Source organism: Falco biarmicus, chromosome Z (genome assembly GCF_023638135.1).
Source record: "Falco biarmicus isolate bFalBia1 chromosome Z, bFalBia1.pri, whole genome shotgun sequence".
Taxonomy (NCBI): Eukaryota; Metazoa; Chordata; class Aves; order Falconiformes; family Falconidae; genus Falco; species Falco biarmicus.
In genome coordinates this window covers 18,486,906-18,507,598 of record NC_079311.1, presented here as the reverse complement: position 1 = coordinate 18,507,598, position 20,693 = coordinate 18,486,906, and the positions used below count along the sequence as shown (strand labels likewise).

At 41.1% G+C, this 20,693-nt stretch overlaps 1 protein-coding gene across 7 annotated transcripts in view; it reads left to right on the top strand.

Moving 5' to 3' along the window:
• Positions 1-20,693, top strand: part of SEMA6A (semaphorin 6A) — a 126,447-nt gene that overhangs the window by 42,405 nt on the left and 63,349 nt on the right. For all 7 annotated transcript variants that reach the window (XM_056324704.1, XM_056324697.1, XM_056324703.1 and 4 more), the window contains exons 2-6: positions 8,600-8,737; positions 11,402-11,519; positions 16,659-16,719; positions 18,176-18,238; positions 19,086-19,187. In XM_056324704.1, the coding sequence (XP_056180679.1) occupies positions 8,638-8,737; positions 11,402-11,519; positions 16,659-16,719; positions 18,176-18,238; positions 19,086-19,187 (444 nt within the window). In that variant the 5' untranslated portion in view covers positions 8,600-8,637. The remainder of the gene's footprint in view (positions 1-8,599; positions 8,738-11,401; positions 11,520-16,658; positions 16,720-18,175; positions 18,239-19,085; positions 19,188-20,693) is intronic.

Here is a 20,693-nt window from a genome sequence, read left to right as displayed (position 1 = left end):
TTGAAAAAATACTCTGAAAAAACTTGCTGTTCCATTCAATGTAAATGAAGCCAGGTTAATAAGTCAATTTTAGCAAAAATGGATTTAGGGCCAGAACTGGCCAAATTGCATGAAAACTAAGCCATGTGCTCTGATTACTTGACAGCCAACTCAGAAGTGAGGATTTGCATCTCTCTACTGTTATATCACCTTACAAAATGGACGCTTTTCCAATAAATGGGATAAATTTCCTGTAGAATACAGCCAGAGTTCATGCACTAAATGCATGAGTGTTTCTTGCATTAACAAAAAGCAAAGGAGAATCATTTGTGGTTACACAGAGCTTTAAACATAGTGATACGTTTTATGGGATCCTAACTTTTTCTTCAGAGTTAACCTATGCCCTTTTATATCGATCTGTTCTGTTATGCAGACGTAAGAGGACTGGAAATTAAGTTTTCATTCCTAGTTAGAGGCTGAAGAAGGGCTGCAATCCATTTAAGTATGTACCAGCAGTAAAAGTAAGCAAATGCTAAGTATCTGAGGGAATCTGACCTGAAGAGCTGGCTGAGCTGTAGGGATTGTTTTAGGATTACTGCCTGATTCTAATGGTACATTTACAGCAAGCATGTGGCAGCTGAGACAATGTCCACAGGGCTGTATCAAACTTTTAATCAGTGACAATTGTCAGTATTGTATTGAAAACATATCTGGCTTCATGTTTCACCTTTGTTATCTAAAAGGAGAGGAAGACAAAGGGAGGCCACATTCCTTTCCTGATACAGCTTTGGGTCACCTGCAGCTACATAATTCTTATTCCATCCATCAGATGAGAGAATGGAAGGTCAGTTGACTGGCACTGATATTTCCCAGGCGAAGTGAGGGTTAGGGAGAGTAATGGTGTTGCTGGTAGTGTATCTGTTTTCTATTAAGCATGCTGAGATGAAACAGCAAAATATATATTAGAGATGGCATTCTCTTCTGTCAAAAGACAGTGATTGCTACATTTAGCTCTTAAATCAATTCAAAAGCTTGACAGAGGTTTGCTGAAGTCCCACAAATAATCAATAGAGCTATTTTTATCTGTTAAATGAGTGAGGCTTTTAAAAATAATAAAAGACATCTTTGTAATGACCGGCCAAGCTGTTCCAGAGTTAGGTCTGTTGCTCTGTGTGGTTGGGGGTGGTGAGTGAAAGAGGTTATTTAGGCATTGCCTTTGTTCCGTTCTTCAGGTTTATAACCCCAAAATAAAATTGCTAATGTTTCTGGCAGTCATCCTCCAGCCACAGATGGCTTTCCTCCCAGTTTTGGCAAGCCTGATTTCAGTATAAAACTGAGCAATTATTAGAAAGTGAAATATTGCATGATATAATACCACTACCGCCACCATCAACATCATGACAAATGGAGCGTTCATTGTTTCTGGTGCCATGTGAGACAACTAGTGCCACTCCGTTACCCCTTCCTCTAAAATCTGTACCTTTGCTGCTGGTGGTGATACACAGACAGAGGGATAGAACAGAGCAGATGCTTTAGCAAGGAACTGTGGCCATTTTCTCATTTGTGTTGGCTCTGTATTTCAATGCAAATATCACTGAACAGGTGGCTGATGAGGCCCCAGTGGACTGTTTACAGTAAAGGTTACAACCAAAATCGATAGGCCTGCGATGCTTCTAATTCCATCTGGGAGATGTTCATCTTCCATCTGACTGTTCCCTCTCTGAACAGCAGCATCCTATTAACGCTGCAGTCATCGGGGATGTCTCACTCGGGTCAGCAGAAGGTTTCTCCTACTTAGGCCTCCATTTGTTCTTTACATTTTCTTTATGCACTGCACTGGATGGAGCAGTAATGTTGATCTTGACAAGACAGGTTGCCAGCGTTAAGCATGCTGAGTTTTGCCTACTGACTTGACACCTGCTACTACTGTTCAGCAGGCCGAGGCTCATCGCTGCTGCTTGGGGGTTGTCCAAATCTTTTCAGCTTATCGCTTACTGAAGCAAGAGCTGGTGATGTTACTTATCATAGCTGACATTATTGTGCATGATGTATGGCCTTGTAAAGTTGCAAATGAGGGGAGAGGAAAGGTGGTAAGAACTCATGTTTGCACAGACCTGAACAAAATAAGCAAGTACCCCTGGAACTTGCATGAAGACTACTTTGTATTTTGGCTGAAATTTTATTTCAGATGTGCATTTTGCACGTCTTAGTGGGAAGATTCACATGATCCAGGTATCTTTGTTTCACCAAACTGGTAATGAAGTTTGTATTACTCTTTTTAATGAAGGTAGATGCTGTTGCTTGCTATACGAGGCAAAATCGCTCTCATCGGTGTCATTCCCTTGAGCCTAATTGTCACATCTGGCGTGCAGCCCACAGCAGCTGGGCAGTGAGTAAGCAGTACTGAATCTAATTAAAATGGTAGTAAAGCATGTATATCAGAGGGCACCCATGCATTCCTGTTACAGTGAGGTAGAATTTTTTTATATGCACAAAAGATGAGAGAGAGTGTGCTTCGTGGACATAATTCAGGGTCAACAGGGATGCCAGGCAGTTGAGGGCTTCCCTTGGCCGCTGCCTCCCTCCCCTCAAAAGCATTCAGGAGCAACCCCTTCATATCGCATGATCGAAAGGAGTACAGGTAGGTCATTACCCCCATGCATTCGTGCACCAGCCTCTCTGGCTTAAGGGCCAGCTACCTAGAGTGCTAGAGTGCTTTTTTGGCCACATGAAATGAATGGCCAGCTGTAGAGACAACAGGAGCAGGACAGGAGAGGAAAGACAAATGGTAGCTGCACCATCAGTCACAAAAAGATGTTGGGAGGTTGGTAGTGGTGATGGGCACAGAGCTGGCATTAAGTCTCTGTGGCCACCTGCACCACCATTCAGGTGACTGAGCAGCAATTGTTAGAGAAAGGACAACATGAGCAAAAAAGCTGGCTGTCCTGGGCACTGTCCTGCCACATGCCAATTCAGTTGTAATGTCTGGCATTCCATGCTGTGTCTTGCTGATAGCTACTTGTGTCTCCTCTCCCTTGAGCTCCCCGAGCACCCGCTGAGCTTCTGTTCACTCACACCTGTCTGATCCCCTTGGCACCACTCAGCCCGGGCATTTTGCATGATCACTTCTGCTGCCAGGTGCAGCCTGTGGGGTGGCTGATCAGCAGCGAGCCCACCACCCAGACAGGCATAGACAAAGGATGCTCTCCTGAACAGCTCTGCTGTGCCGGCCTAACTTTCCTTGTTTTCTGGAAGCTGCTGCCTGCAGGTTGTATTCCTCTCTTTTTGTTGTTGCATTATTCCTAATTCCTTCCTCTGACTTGCACAGAACTCTTGTCTTTCACTTTCTAGGAACTGTGAATTTAAGGGGGTAAATAGCAGTAACAGCGTCTTCCGCTCAGAGATTTCCAGAGGCTTAGTCAAAGGAGATGAAGGATGCTTGCCAGCATCGCATGGTAAATCTGTACCATAGCAGGGAACAGCAGTAAGGTCAGCCGACTGGTTTGTGCGCTCTGCCTTCAGCGTGGCAAGGCATCTGCTGTGGAGATCAATACATGCTTTTTTTATGTATGGGTGGATAAATCTTGCTCTGTAAGTCTCTTTTGACGAGACACTGAAGTAGGACTTGGGTTTCTGATTCACTTTGCATGCCTTTAAAGCTCTTACCACAGAAGGATCTCAGATCTTTTTGTTACCTCTGTTACGCAACTCGTCAGTTTCTTCCCTGCTTTTTTACGGTCCTTTTGTTTTTCCCAGGGTAAGGCATGCTGAACGTGGTGAGAAGGGCTATTTGCTTAGTATTTCCAGGATCAGTTCACAGAGGCAGCTACTTTTCTGGTCGTGCATTTTTCCATATGCAGTAGTTCAAATTCATCTGGATCCAGTTTTTAGTTTCCTCACTGTGGTTAAATGCTGTTCCTCTTACTAGACTTACTGTCTTTTGGAGGGGTAAGTTATTTCTACGTTTGTAGAAACAAAAGATTTTGTTTCGGTCAGTCCATGGTTTTTATGGCCGTTAGGTTTTGTGGTCTTGCCTCATGCATAACACAGACCATTGAATTTTGTCTGGTAAATTCTCACATTAAGTTTAGTAATTTGTGGATCGAAGTGCAGCTGTCGTATATGAACACAACCCATCATGTTATAAAGAAGGTTTGTAATAAATGAATACAACAAGATCTGTCCATTACTGAGCAGGCTTAGCGTGCCATGGGAAAATTCTGATATGGTTACATACATTGATTTTACTTGGAGTTACACTGAGATTGGCTGAATGTGCAGTGAGGCCAAAGCAACAGGGTGGGAGGTTTTCTAACATGGAAGAGCATCCCTTTCAGTAGTTACTTATAGGTGTGTCTACTCAGTCATTGCTTTTACTGTTGAATTTTCAAGATCAAGTCTGGCCTTACATTTTTATGGCATTTACTAGGAAGTTAGCTCTTCCACTGAGGATTTTTCATGTGATTTGTATAACCTTCCTGGAACTTACAAGCTATAGATACAATAAGCTGGTTAATAGGTTATTATGGCAGCAGCCATGTAATCATTCTTTAACGAAGCAGCTATTCTATATGCATTTCCACCTAGACTGTTGTTCATGAAATGCTAAAAAAAACAGACAGCAAAAAGCAGAGCTCATCATGGTGGCTTCTTGTTGGCTCAGATAGCCATGGACAGCTATAGTGGAGGGACTTGGCATAGAAAAATCAGACTTTTTTCCTTTATTTGGAATTACTTTCTCAGCTTCAGAAACTCTTTCATGACAGCAGCGTGATTTTTACAAAATTAAATGCCTCTTTGTCAAGCATTTATGTGGGGGGGGGGCTATATGTATGTGTATATGAATATATGTATTTGTGTGGATATGTATATATAGGCTTTGAGTGAGTAAATATAATAGTAACAGCAAATATTTTGCAGTAGTATCCATATGCCCCACTTATCCAATGTTCACCTTTGGGCTGCAGTGTTGAACAGAAAAAATTATTCCGTCTAGGAAGGCAAAACTTTGATTTCTATATATGGTAAAATATCATATGGTTTATTTATACTTAATCATAATATGACAAAAAGGAAGGAACACAGAAGTAACCAGAACAAATTATCTCATATAGGTATTTGAAAGAGAATCAACTTCAGAAAGAAGAAGCAGAGCACCAAAGCATCTTGCATAAAGCTGTATTTGCATTGGGTTTAGACATGCAAGAAGCAGCAGATTAGTTAGGTGGTTTCTGAAGCCTGGAAGAAATCAGATCTATTCCACCAGCTCAATGGCTCCAAGTCATTGCATTAGACAAATAGATTATAAACCATGCTCTTAAACGTTTGCAGGATTGTATTTTATTAGCAAGTGTAATAAAAGAACACCACCAAAACTCACTCTTCTCTGTGGTGGCAACACTAGCTTCCTTCAACAGGAGCAGTAATCATTTTTTGAACATGGAGAACTGGAGTTCCCAGAGCCAGTTCTCTCTCAACCTGTATGACTTAATGCAGGCCAGATTGAACTGAAGATCTCTCCATTGATGTTTGCAAAACTTTTATTTGGAAACAGTGCCTATACTTGCCCGGCATCACTGTCTAGCTACTCATGCTTCATCAGACACTGCCTTCACAAGCACTTTTGATTGGAAGTAGTTTCAGCACAGTTGCAAGTGAGAACATTTGCATCACTCCCAGGAGCCCAAGAAGAGCCGAGTATTTGCTGAAAAGGAAATTTGTACTAAAAATGTGACCTTCTTGAATCAGCACTTTTCTGAAATTGCACTGAAACATTATAGCATTTTCCACTGTTGTAAGAACAGCAAAAGTAACATTATGTTTGAATAATTACCTCCTAGTAAAAAGCTGCCTTTGGATGCAACTTGAGTCCTTCTCGATGTTGCTTTATTGGCACAGGCATTGATACAGATATGTAGTCCCCTTGAATCATTGACAGATCAAAGCAGACATTTTGCATATACTTTGCATGAATTCAAACAACTATGTTAGTACTAAAGCAACAGAGAATTATGCTTTTTTTTCTCTCTTCTCCCTCTTTTCTTCCCCAGAAGCAACCCCTAAGAACGAGAGAATTTCATGTAATTAAAAACTTACTAATCTAGTCTTTGTTAGAAGGCAGTGTATCAGTTCATTTGTTGGCTAATTCTCTTCAGGTGAAAGAAAAAAGATATGGCCCGATAACATACATAAAATGACAAAGTAAATGTGCTGGGCATTATTCATTTTCCAGGAAGCTGTCTCCCATGGAGGGGCAGTACACATCTGCATGAGGAGTAGGGAACGATGGTGCAGAATCACCCATCAGAAAAGTGTTTCAAGGTCTAAAATGGAGTGGCATCGATATGTCTGCAGTACCATAATGTACTCATAGCACACCGCCTTGTTAAACAGTGGATGATGTGCTGATAGGGAGTAACAGAAAGCAGCTATTCTTACGCTCCAGAGTCTCCTTGTGAGCCAAGTGGTTTGAATTGTCGGCCTGCCTACTGATACTGTGGATGAATACAGTTTCAGTAGAAGAACTGAATTGCTTGATAAGTTCTTCCTGTTAAACTGTTGCTCCTCATAATATGTTTCAGAAAGACTTCTGCATCGGACTGTAACAAGAAGGGAAGAATTTCAATCTACTTGTGCATTAAGATAAGGCACTTTGTTTTGTCACATTGCAGTGCACTTAGAGGGGCAAAATTTTTGAAGTGGCAAAATTACGTTTTAAAAAATTGCATAGAGAGAAAGGAATTAACCCCTTTAATGTGTATAACTCACTTTTAATTCAAACCTTTTAAGGGAAACTGTATTTCCAAGTATTATGTTAATTTCTTGCTGCTTATTTCTAGTTTGGGCATTTCTAAGGTCCCCAAATGATGTTTTTTCACTGGGCATGGAAACAAACAGAAAGAAACAGTTCCTGCCCCAGAGAGCTAACAGTGAAGAGGAAATGTAAGAGCTGATTAAAGAGACAAATGGAGGAAACAGGTAAAGAAAGTATCTGCAGGCAGACATAGCTGTGTCAGTAATCGTACACAGCTATCAGCCTAACCAGTGCTAGATGGAAATGCTTCTCTTGGGGCTTCTGTATACTACCTTCTAGTATGCATTGTTACATAAGGTATAATAGACAGACAGTGTATGCATTGTGTTGCATTTATTCTTGCTATTATTATCCTTTGCCATCCGTCTGACACTTTGTTCAGATAAGGTGTCAGTCATTGCCTGACATTAGATTTTATCTCGTCTCAGTCTAACTCTGTCTCTCAGTTATTTTGTTAATAGAAATAGAGAATCAGCCAAATTTCCAATTTGTGTGTTTGAGTAATAATAGGCAAATACAGAATATAATAAATCATTAGCCCTTATGGACTGTATCACCTTGCAACAGAGTCCCTATTCCAATCCAGTTATAGGAGTTGAAATTTTATTTGAAAGCAAATATCTGATAAAGCAAATTAATTATTGTGACATTTTTCAGTTGGGTAAAAGATGAAGAATCAGCTGTGTCTGTGAAATTACAAATGAAAATGGAGCACTCGAGATTTGTTAATGCTTTTTTTGGCATCGAGAAAGGAGACATAGGTATCTAATATTAAATGGTGTTGCAGAAGGGCAAGTTAGCACTTTGTTTGCCAAATTAAGTTTCAAAGACTATGTAGGTTATGAAGTTTGACTTTCTGCCCGTAAATCTTGAATGACTGACAGACTTACTGTAAAACAGCTTTGTTCAAAAGGAACAGGCATCAAAGGTTTGAAACTCTGGAAGGGATGAAAAGAAAACCCCACTTTTACACTGATTTCCCCTGCAGATCAATGTCTCTGTGAAATTTGCCTGGGAATTATGAGCTATTTACTGTATTATGTGCTGTTTTCTTTCACTGTATCCAAAGGCCCCTGTGGTTCCTTTTATCTTCAAGATTTAGGGATATTTTTGTACATGAGATGTGAATGAGTGAATACGTCAGTGGAACACAGGGAAAAAAATGCTGGGTTTAGACAGTTCTGTTCTCCCTTATTTTATTGAATGTTGGAGTATTGGGTTTATGGCACCTAAATTTAAGGGTACATATTTTTATGGTAGAGCCCAATGACATGTTCTGCACGCTCTGTCAAGCTCTCTCAGTGTTTCTTCACTTGATTCACAACTCTGCAGGGCATGAATCAGTCTCATAGTATAACACTTAATCTCTTTTAAACCAGAATAATCTAGTGTGGGTTGTTTTTTTTATTTTATTTATGGTGTGTGTCATCATGTCATCATCTAATTATGTAAACCAAAAAAGGGGGAAACAAAATATTTCCTGGAAAACTCTGTCAGCTGTCAATCAGTACAGGAGATGAAGTTTCTTTATTGCATATAAGCAGCTGATGCAGAAGAGTCTTCACAACTTGCAGATACTTAAGTCTATCTCCAAGCAAGTGGTGGCACTGCTGGGGTCATGGGCTGAAGGGAAGCTGGCCTGGTAGCGCAGTTTTTGCTTAGAAACATGACATACCTCCTCAGGTGCAATGAGAGGCTTGAGGAGAAGGAAAGCTCCCTCTGCTTTCATTGACTTTTTTTAGCTTTCTGTATGCAGTGTTTGGAACTGAATTGACAGAAGGCGCTTCAGCTCTTTGTCTTCCACAGGGTGAAGTGAAGAAGTGAAGCCTCCCAGGTGAACTACTATGAGGTCAGAAGCCTTGCTGCTATATTTCACACTGCTACACTTTGCTGGGGCTGGTTTCCCAGAAGATTCTGAGCCAATCAGTATTTCGCATGGCAACTGTAAGTATAAGAGGCCAGAGGCCTTCATTTGACTAATACTGAGCAGGGGACTTCAAGTCAGCAGTGTTTTGTTGCAGTTGCAATGAATTAAGTATTTTTTCTTGATGTCTCCCAGGTCAGCCAATTTATGTTCTCAGATACAAATACAGGAATACAACTTTTTCACATTGACTTATGACTGCTGGTTGGTAAACTGCTTGATCTTCCAAAACCATAGCCTTTCTCCTCAAACAGAGACACTTCAGTAGCATAATCAAACCAAATACCTTACTCTGTCCAGCAGCAAAGGGGGGAAGACTTTTCCCTCTCCTTGCCCGTAATCAAAGTGGCCCTCACCTGACTTGCAGAAATGTAGTTCTGGATGATCAGTGAAGCATCTCAGAGTATCAAGCATAGCACACTAATGTAACTGAACTCTGAAAACATAATCTGTTGATCTAATATAAATAATTGAATTTCTTTAAGCTCTGATGGATTCTGCTTTAGCATTAGGCATTCTTTGCTAAGCTGGAAGCGTGCTAAAAAGCAAATAAAAACACAGAATCTTTTGTAACAGAATGGCTCTTCTTTCTTACCAGCATTAAGTGGCAAACTCCAAAATCTAGGGTAGCACAGACAGCTGCAAATCAGTATTGAGATTTGCTGGCTGAACAGGTGGAGAGCTTTCTGCGCATTTCGCCGTGCAAGTCAGGCTTAGCATAACTAATTCTTTCACATTTACCTCAGCTCAATTACGATTAGTGCAAAGGAAAGTTTTCCAAAGTCCCAAAGGTTCAAATGTTTAAAAGGAAGTCTTTAGTGCCTGGGTCTCTAAAAGCATGCTAAGGAGTAGCATGTCAGCAATGAGTAGGCTTATGTTTAAGCCTACTTTGGTCCAGGAATTTGATTTTAAAGTGAATCTCTTGATTGTCCTTGCTCACTGTGATTTGGGGTCTCCTTGGCACCCATAAACTTGTCTGCCTTGGGTAACACCGACTTCAGGCGCACACTGGGCGTGCTCCAAATGCTAATAGGCATCTGAGGTACAGTAAAAGGACAGAACTGCACTGACACAAACCTTGCTGAAGCATGTCTAGTGTGACCACTGGGTCATTAGCATCAACATTTTCACCTTCCAGAAGAGCTAATCATCCTTGCCAACGCAGATATAGGCAATCTTGATCCTTTTGGAGAACATGGGATAACTTTTTCCTCTGCGGCATGGCATGCTGAAATGCATGTGAATGTACAGGCCCCTAGCTAATGTAGATCCATGAGTTACAGAGGAAATGATACCAGACAGAGAACAGCCTGATGGTAAACTTGGCATTTTGCATGTAGGACGTGGTCAGAAGGATTACACTGCTGAAAGTAAATCCTGCCTGGGCTGTTTTAATTTGTTTCTTCAAAAGTTCTCAGCGTCTGGTTTGCAGGGAAGTTCCTGTTCCTATGCAGTTTTATCACCAGGCTTTCTGACACATGGCATTTTCAGGTGCTTTGCTGAAGCCATGCTATGAATCAATCCTTTGACCACGCTTAACAGGGAAAATACTTTTGGAGGACAATAGCTGAAAACACAAAAGCAGTACATGAGTTTCTGAAGAAACAGACTCTCTCAAACAGCTCCAGGTTTCTGGGAAAGCTTATTGATGGGGAAGAGGGTCAGGCATAGCTAGATGCTAGGCAGCTCCATATAACATGCACATGCAGCAGGTCTGCATTGATGATGGTTTTGTCAGAGGTATCTCCTCCTCCTGTCTTCTAACTCTGTTTACTTAACTAGCTCCCCAGTTTGTGCATCTGTATGTCATGACCACATATACATATGAAGTCTAAGAACGAGGTGGCCCTTGGTCAGAAGTGTTCGCTGTCATTATAGTTTGTACACACAGGTCATCTGAAGAGCAGCAGCACACCCCGTGTATACTGAGGTCTCACAAAAAAAAAAAAAAAAGGGAATAGAATGAATAAGTGCTTTTCCTGACTGATGGAGCTGGGGGGGAAAGCTGACTTGTTGATAGCATAAGCTCAGTACAGGGCTTCCAGTCAGTATTGTTGTCCAGTTGCCAGAAGAACTGGAGTAACAGACTGGTTGCCAAAATAATATGCAGTGATTCCATTTTATAAGATTCAAATGGTGGTTTCCCATCACTTCTCAGAAATCCCCACAGCTGTTCTATGACTGTAGTCCAGTCCTGTAGGAGACCCAGCGAGCTGGCAGTTTGAACCAAGGAGAGCCAAGTCTTTTGCTTTAACCAGTAGTCTAGCCATTGTGGTGATTGATGGGCCACTGTGAAACAGCTTTGTCCTGCTAGACACACTTTGGCAGCCAGGAGCGGGCATTTAAGCTCTGCAAGCAGTGGAAGAAAAACTGTGAGAAAGTGCTGTGTACCTGTGTGCCAAGAACTCCAGAACAGCTTTAGTCTCGAAAAAAACTCACAGTTTTTGTCTTCTATATCGGTGATGGCTTTCTGCTTTGCAGCTGCAAAGACTGTAACCTTGAAGAACCTTCCAGCGCTCTGTGCTCATGCCTTCCAACCCCTAGGCTGTGCTGCTGGGGCAGAACAGAAACCACAGATTTTGGCCATAGCTGGGCCCCAGGATGCTTCATGTTAATTAACACTGTTTCTGTGTTTCTCTGTTTGTGATTCTCTTCTGACCCTGCCTTTTTTTCCCGTCGCACAGATACAAGACAGTATCCGGTGTTTGTGGGTCACAAACCAGGGCGGAACACTACGCAGAGGCACCGGCTGGATATCCAGCTGGTCATGGTCATGAACAGGACCCTCTACGTTGCTGCTAGGTCAGTAGTTCCCTACTTTGCCACTCTTCCTTTGCTTCTTTCAGAGAAGGTAGGAGAAGGCAAGGAATATTCTGAGTTGCTTTCTGCTGGACACATTATATTTAAGTTTTTCTCACACGTAGAGAGAGCTTTGCAGCCTGTTAGTAAGACATATTGGAAGCCTTGTTGGTTGATAACTAAGGTTCAGTTTTGCAAGGTGCTGAGCCAGTCCTTTCAGGACTATACACCTCTGCCTCCCTTTGAAGTCCAGCAACAGGCAAGTTGCCAGAGAAATTGTTTAGTCCCACGGAGGAAGGAGCCTGTCCTCGTCCTGTATTTTGTTTGTACACAACATTTACAACATATTTTAGGGAATGATTCTTCTGGTGCACAAATGCATGTTCAGATAGGAGTTATTAAACTGTAACATTGCTGATTTAGGCATGTTTTTAGTATCTTAAGACAAAAACCAGGCAAATGTTTCCTGCTGTTCTTTTGATGTACTCAGCAAGGTTAAGTGAATTTGGTGTCTGGATGTTTTTTTGGAAAGCTATACTGTGCAAATACAAGCATATGCTTTCTTATAAAAATTGCATATAGAGCCACCCATTCAGTTTGCATAGCTCAGCATGGCACCATCAGCTTCAGTGGAGCTACACCAATTCATACAGCTGCCAACCTGGCACAGATCAGACATTAACACTTCTCTCCCTGCCTGTTGTTAGCAAAGGAGATTGATGATCATAGACTGGGGATTGGCTGATGGGTGCAGGATGAGCACAGGAAGGGTCCATGTTAGCAAGGGTGGGTAGTCCAGTTTAGGAGCTCTTGGACCCGGATCCTGTTTGGGACCTGCCCGCAAGTTGCCCCTCTGGTAGCAGCTTGTTTCCTACCTCTCTCTGATCCTCCTCCATCGGGGAAATATGCACCCTTCTGTGTGTGCCACAGAGAGCCAAGCTGTTGGTGCAGATGGGAGAGGTGGTGAGTGGGATGGCCAGGAGGTGAGAAGGAACAGCTGCTGAACAGGCAGCCTCTTAGCACCAGCCCTGTCCTCAAAGCCCTTTGTGGCCTCCAGAGCTGCCTGGCTTTCTTCTCAAACAGCCACTCCCTGTCTTCTGAGTGGTCAGATGCGTCTTGTGGTGGAGATCTGCCTGTCGATTTCCACTCAGCACCAAGTAATTAGTTGGTGACTCTGGCAGAGTCACTGAGTGCTGCTTTTACATGGTCATGTCACTGGCTGCTAGAAGGCCACATTCTACCTGTTCCTCTACACAGGCATTGCAGCTGTACCAGCCAAGGGCAGCTTCTTTGGGCTTCTCATATATGCCAGTTTGTACGGGGTCTGGGTGGCAGGGCTGTAGGTTCTCACTCATGCCAAGCCCTTGCATCATGTCTGGGCAAAGAGCATGCGTCCTTCCATGGGAGCCACGGTTGCATTGGTCATCGGGCACAAAGAGCAGGCATCCCCGCAGCAAGGCCTCCCTGTGCTTTGCCTGAGCTTGGGGATTAGTATTTTTGCTGCATTTAGTGTGATAATGAATAGGGTGGGGGAGCAGACTAAAGGGGTTTGAAAGGTAGTGGCAGGATTTCCTCCTTTTCATGGCTGAATTCCCTTTGCTTTCCTTATTTGTTTTCCTTTAAATTAGGAAATCATTTGCAGTGAGAAGGTGGTAAATCCGCTTTGCGGATTTTTGCTCTGCTGTATTCATAGTTTGTTCCCAGACTGAGATTGACGCAATTAGACTGTCACAGTGCCCAAGCAACTGGCATTACAGCAGGAAAAGCCAGTGAAACATTTTGGGATATGAAGCCACTGTGCGCACAAATTGTATAAAGAATGCTGATATTTGTAGGATAGTATGTGTGCTGGTGTGTGAATATGCATTCTTACATATTATGTGGCTATATATTTGTATGGAACAGTTTACTACAGTGAGAGTGCTTATATACTCCTAGGGTCTTGTGACCTGCAAAAAGAATAAAGACCTGGCCTGTTTTGTACTTACACAAGCACAAAAAAATCTTCTTACACTTTTTTCCTTTGGTAACTCGAAAACTCTCTGACATATTCTTTCCCCCCCTATACATGTTACTGAATAAAACCCCTTCTGGGCTAAGAAGTCCATGTGATATAAGTTAAAATTCAAAGGTAATTTTTATCTTTAAGTAATGAACTTCAGAAAATGAGTCATCCTTTGATAACTAGTGTGAATGAAAGTTTGTAATTGCAATACCACATCTCCTTGAGAAGTAGTAGTAAATCTGGAGACTGAAGCAAATGTGTACACAATCAAAGGTGTTTCTCAAAGAGTTTTGTAGCAAGATTCATTCAAAACTGTAGCTAACATATATTCCTTGGCTATCATATCAGATGTTGCTTTCATGATGGTTTTTTTTAGACATTGAAATATAGTGAAGCTAAGTTGATGTTTGTGCCCAGCTATCGGAAAAACTATCAAAACAAATGATTAAACATTGAGAGTTTTTGGTTTGGGGTTATTGGGGTTTTTTTGTTTGTTTGCTTGTTTTAGAAAATCCAGTGTTTAGTGTGCAGGAGAGGACTTACTCAGATCTGAGAACCGCTAACACTTTATTTCTGAGTGACTGGCACAGAACGAAATTTCAGTCGGTCAGTTGCTTATTTTGTCAAAGGGGATACGTGACTCCTGTATTAGCTATTACCAAATAAAATTTTGTGTCACTTCAGAGAGGCTTTATTTCATGTTATCAGGCAGAGATATCCAGCCAAGATAAATTAGAATAACTCAGCCAAAGCCCATGAAGCCATTCTGTCCAAGTATCTGGTTTGCAGTCTGCAAAGGATCAGCTCTGTTTTCTTTTTTCTCGTGGGAAGGGTATTCCCTGGCTGTCTCTCTCACACTCACTCACACCCGCGCACACACCCCCTTTTCTAAGTTTGCCATGTCTCCTCCTCCCATTGTCTTGTGCAGTGGCAGCTTTTGCTCACATTATCTGCCACCCCTCATGTGTATGTACAAAACAGTTTATTGAGCCCAGGAAGCACGGGGATGGCTCCCTCCTCATTTGCAGTTACACATTTCCAGACGTTGGGCTGAGTGGCCAAGGGTCATGCACAGCCAGTGGCATTATTTAAATTCCCTTCCTCCACAAGATTATGCCATGGCAACAAAACTCAGTTCTGCTGACTGGAGGTGGGAAAAACGGAAGCTCTAGGATTAAGTCAATTTGTGTTAGAATAACTTAATTAGCAGCAAGCTGTACACATACCACAGCTAGTAGATAGTAGGAGTTGAGCAGCAGTGGGAAAAGGAGGGCAAGGACAATCCCACATTGTCTGTGGTTAGAGAGCCCTCCCCTGAATATGACAACTCTTTCACTCTCTGCTGACACATCAGCAACTATGTTTCATGTACAGCATGAGAAAATTATATGTAATTTGCCTGATACTAACCCTCTTTCAGATGATCCCATAACCTAGCATCTGAGTTTTCTTTGGACTGTTTCTTGAACCAGAAAGGGAGTCCTCTGAAGGCTTTTTTATTGAAAGGAACTAAGTAACTCAAGACCCATTCTAAGTACCACCACTGTATTTTCTAATTACCTTGTTTAAAAAGAAAAAAATCATAACCCCTGAAAAGCAAGACTGATGATTAAAATCAAGAGCTGTGCAGGAAGAAGGTTTTTAGAGCTCCAGCCACACCTAGTTTGCAGTTCAAGAGATTTTGTTTCTACTTTATATAGCAGGAGTGACAGCAACGAAGTGTGATGTACATAAAACGGAAACTGTGTAGTAACCTATGAAGCTGATATGATGCTAATAGGTAATTTTAGTCCAGCACCAACCCTGACCGCTGCTCTGCCAGTTCAGTCAAGCAAATAATAAGCTGAAGCATTAAACCAGTCTTGGAAATAAATGACAGCTCTGGTTTTACAGACTCCGAGAAGAAAACCCACAACCTCTCTGTTTAGTATCTTGCAAAGCAAACAGCCTCAAGCGCTGTAGCAGACAGTAGATTTTGAAAAGCCAGTTCCCCACAACAATGCCGCCTCTTTCATCCATGTGAGAGAAGGGTTGCTTATTCTTCTTATAGCAGTATGTTGAGTTTGCTTTATTTAAGAGACTAGCACTGTTTTCCCAAAACCCAATAAAATGAAGCTAACCTTCCTTGGATTTCTAAAATGGAAACAATCTATATCCTACTTTTAGCAGACCCCTCCAATGGTGTGCATCATGCTTCAGCTTCACAGCTTCCTGCATTTTGAAAAAAACCAATTGTTATTTCAAGGAGAAATTAGGTGCTCAGAGCCAATTTGATGTGGCGGTTAATATAGCGTTGTGGGTTGGTGGGGTTTTTTTTCCAAGTTTTAGGTTCCATACAAAAATATCCTTGTTCTCATCTTGCAGAGCGGAGAATGTTTAAAATTCTCTCTTTACCTGAGTAGCTGTGTCTATTTCCTCTTTCCAAGGAGGGATTGGCAGCTAGTTGTAGAGAGTGACAGGTTCTCAGGAAAACAGGAAAGTAAGAGCAAGCAAGAAATGTGAACTTTTTTCAGAAGAGTATTTTGCAGTTTAGTTTGGCCACCAGTGTGTGAAGAGAAGAATGATTTCTGGGAATAGTTTTGTGGCTGTCAGCCTTTTGCCTACCACATTGTCAATCAAATTACCACAGCTGAGGTTAGACACATCATTTAAAAAAAAAAAAAAAAAAAAAAAAGCAGCATTAACCTCTTTTTAACCCAGAATGACTAAATGTGGCACGGTGGCTGCTAGCCCAGGAATCTGGCAAAGGCTGCCTAAGAGCTATTGCAGCTGATTTCAGGATGCGCAAAAACATCTGCATGCTAGATCGTGGCATCTGCTGTAGGACCTATAGAGCTCATTATATGAGACTAATCTCCTTTCCAAAATCTCATTTGTTCAAATAATTGCTTTTGGGAAAGAATCTTGCTTTGAAGTTTTGTAGCATTTTTCTTTTTTTCTTAATGGGAAAGAAAACAGTTTATATATGAAAGTGCATCTCTGGGAGAAGCAGACAATGCTGTAAGTAATGTTCCCTGGTAAGACCTGTGATCTTTTTTTTTGAATGGATTATGGATTATCTGTGATAGATAGCTCTCTTCATAGAAAATGAACTGACTACTCCATTTGACTTTGCGTTCATTTGCCTTTGTTTACAGGGACCATATTTATACTGTTGATATGGACACATCACATACAGAAGAAATTTATTTTAGCAAAGTAAGTAGCTTTTATCATCATCCAGATATCAAGGACACTAGAACAAGCTTCAAATAAATAGGAAGATGACATTGTTTCAGACAACTTGCCAGTGCTGCTGTAAAAACTGTAATAAGCAAGTAAGATGGCATTGCTAATCATATTTGGGGAAAGCTAGAATAGCAATCATGTCCTCTGTGAATTTCTGATAAGTGATTTAGCTGGGCTGATAAGCAATCTGTACTGAAATACAGTGAGGTCTCTGATGGAACATCTGTCAAACATCTATTAATTTATATTCAGCAGTTTTCTGTAACAGCTATACTATCTCAATTAAGTGTACTGAAACTTTCATCATAAAAAGCAAATGCTATCTACATATATTCATGCCCACAAATTTTATTGACTCATGCAAGTACTCACTAAATAAAATCTTATTATAACATCACTTTGTAGATGTATGCACATTATCTCCATGGGAAGTTACGTTCGAACTAAGAAAAGATCTGTCTACATTATCGTATTGTATATTAACATAAACATACTAGAAATAATCCCCCTTCAGCTCCTTTGCATTGCATTCACATTGTGTGACACATGCCAAACACAGCCTTTGTCCAGCAGAAGATACATGAATTTGGACATCGGAGGAATACCACTGTGGGAGGGGAGGGTGTTTCATTATAACTATGAATAATGCTGAAGATGAGCTTTTGCCCAGTTACTGATCAAAGAGTGAGAGCACAGGCTTGTGGTTACTCTTTCAGCTTAGAGCCCTTCATGAATACACAGTGCCTCCGTTTACTGATGGGAAACACTGTCAGGACTATTGTGGCAATAGTGTTACAATCATAGTACAGTATCTGTTACTGTCTTAGTCCATATGTTTTTAAATGGAGTTTTATTAATCAGCCTACCACATTATACTATTCCTGAAACTCACCGCAAAAAAATCCAGGCTGGGATTTACCTTTAAATGTTCTGGAGGAAGAGTGTTAACAGATAAAGTCAGCAGTGTCTTGACAGGTGAACTGTAGTGGTAAGAATTACCTGAATTTGATTTATTTGCTAATCTAAAATGTCATCTTCCAGATTTAGAATCCCGTTAGGATTTATAGTCCGTAAATGTTTCTTCTGATTTGCAGAAAAAGATCAAATTAAAAGAAGACAGTATCTAGTACTTTTAAGAAAAGTGCACATATTATTGGAAGTTGGCATATTGCTGAATTCTGTTGGTTTAGGCTTTAAAAAGCAGGGATAGGTTTCTAGTCTAATGAATAGATGGCAACACAAAATTAAGCGAATGCTCCACATCACAGATCTTTCCTTGTTGTGGTGAATTAATCATGGAGAAAGGGTACAGAAAGCTTTCAATAAATATATATTCAACAGCTACTTTGCCCTAAGGGACTTCTACTTCTGAAATCAAATGCAACAACCTCTAGGCTCTAATTGATTTCTTTCTTGATTCTTGCAGAAATTGACATGGAAATCTAGACAAGCTGATGTAGACACGTGCAGAATGAAGGGAAAACATAAGGTAGGCGATTTTCATTTCTTCAGCATCTGCCACTTTAGTTTAGTTGCTTCACTATTATCCCAGGCTGCTGTCTGTGATGTGAAATGGATCATGCCATTCACTTCTTGCCAGTAATTGCTTTTTCCATCAACTTACTGAAAGCTTTAATTTGCAAAAATAGTTTACTTTTAATGTGATAAAACGTTACGACAGGAACCACAGCAATATCCTGAAATACTTAAAAGCACTGAGGATTTTGGACATAATTCTTAGTGTACTGATTTTGCTTACCATTGCCTCAGAAATGCTGCTGTCCATTCTCCTGCAGGAATTTAGTGGTAAGTTTGTATAAAGCATTAGAAAGCATGAATGTGTACAGTTACAGAAGGACTGTTTCTTACACCAATTTTATCCTGCTGTAACCTAGGACTAGCATAAGTGGTATCAGAATTAGGTGCGGACTCTTTGATTCTTTACACCTCTTTCACCTTCTAATTACAGATGCTTTATGCCAATACATTGCATGGTGGTGCTACTGTCTTACAGCAACACAGATGAGATCAGCTCTTTCACTCTTAAGGAAAGCAACAGCTTTCAAACAAAAGTCACCTATGTGAACAATAGCAAAATCTGAGCTATAATATGAATATCGTATCTTTAGTTCTTTGTAGCCATTTTTAAACGACTGGCATATAAATCAATTGTGTCTGCTCATTGTCAGTTAAACATAGTTGAAATAAAGCCCAGAATATCACAGTGGCTACCAGCCAATTTCATTTTAGACCTGACAATGAAATATTGTGGCATAAAAATAAAACCAGATACCTAAAATGCAGTAGTTGAAACACTTTTTATTATTTTTCTTCAGGATGAATGTCATAATTTTATTAAGGTTCTTCTAAAAAGAAATGAGGATACACTGTTTATCTGTGGAACAAATGCATTCAACCCTTCTTGCAGGAACTACAAGGTATGTGATCTGTTTGTGGGATTTCATTTATGCCTTGTCTTTCTGTTGGATTTATTGTATTGGATTGTATGGATTATATAAACTGATGCTGCAGGTTACCTCTGGGGTAGCATGTTTTAAATGTCTCTGTTGTACTGGTCTCAATCCCAAAGCCAGTTCTCAAGATGCTTGAGGGCTTAGCACAGCAAAACCTGAGAAGATTAGTGTTGGGGACCCAGCAGACAGGGAACCTGTGGAGATCCTATGGCAGTGTGTGCTGTAGAAGTGATTGACAGCAGATTTCCACAGGGAAAGGTACAGCAAGAAGGTAATGTCCTCCTCACTAGTTGAGGATCTGCAAAGCCAAAACATTATCTAGAACAGTGTAGAAAACTGTGCTGGTCTGTGGATACTCAACATTAATTCCTTGACCCCAATTTCTTCCTTTGACGTAACGTGTCCCCATCATCTGCATTTTAATGGGGCCCATTTATTAAACTATTTCCCATTTTCTTAGGATTGCACTAGTATAATCTGATATAACCCCCAACAGTGGATGTCTCTGGGGTGGCTTTGAATTGAATTTACTTAGGCCCTTGATATCCAGGCTCTGCTTTTCCAGGCACTGCTGTGTCCCGCAGGTCATTTCTTATTCTTCTTCAGGAAAAAGAAAATTGAAAAATTCAGCTTTGCTAGTGCTGCTTCTGATAAAGTCACAGCACAATTCTCATTCATTTTATTGGGTAGAGAATTATTGTAAAAAACAAAGTCAAGGCCTTAACATCCAGGAAAACTCCTTCCTTTGTGGTATTTGCTATGACTGCTGCTCTTCCTTGCTTTTTCTGCAATGCTGCTTTACCTTGCTTAGCCACTGTGATAGCTGTAGTCTGGGAAACGCACAGGAGAGAAGTTCGGGGTAGTCTTCAGTCTGTGGAGGAAGAATCAAATTTGAATAAAAATACAGACCTGCGTCATGATAACTGTGTGGTACAGGTAGCTTCTCTGTTAACAGCCGTTTCTTCTTTTCTTCCTTTCCTTGCATCCTGCTCCTAGCATGCAATGAAGCTTCTCGGTCTCAGCACTGTATCTAGTCTTCCAGCACATTTTGTCATTTTTCAGTTCTCAATGCCGTTAATGCAGCTAACAAACCTCAGCCAACCCCCTTTCTAGAAAGCTGTCTTAATACAAATACAGATTTCATTGGCATCTTGATGCAAGGGATATAAATGACTCTCCTTACCCTTACTGCAGGTGCTTCATTCCCCGTGATGCATGGCCTCTGCAGACTGCCTCACCTGTTGCTGAGCTGTGGGGGCTGGCTAGTAGTGCCTCGGGGAGTCAGCAGAAGGTCTCTCACAACACCTGTGCGGGCTTTTCCTCCACGTATTTCTGCATTATTTAGAAAGAGCACTAAAGATGTGCCAAACGGAAAACAGGGTTGTCCCTCCACCCTGCCAGTGGAAATGTGGATGAGCCTGGGGTGTGGGGCTCAGTGCAGGGAAAGTTGCTCAGGACTGTAACTCGTTT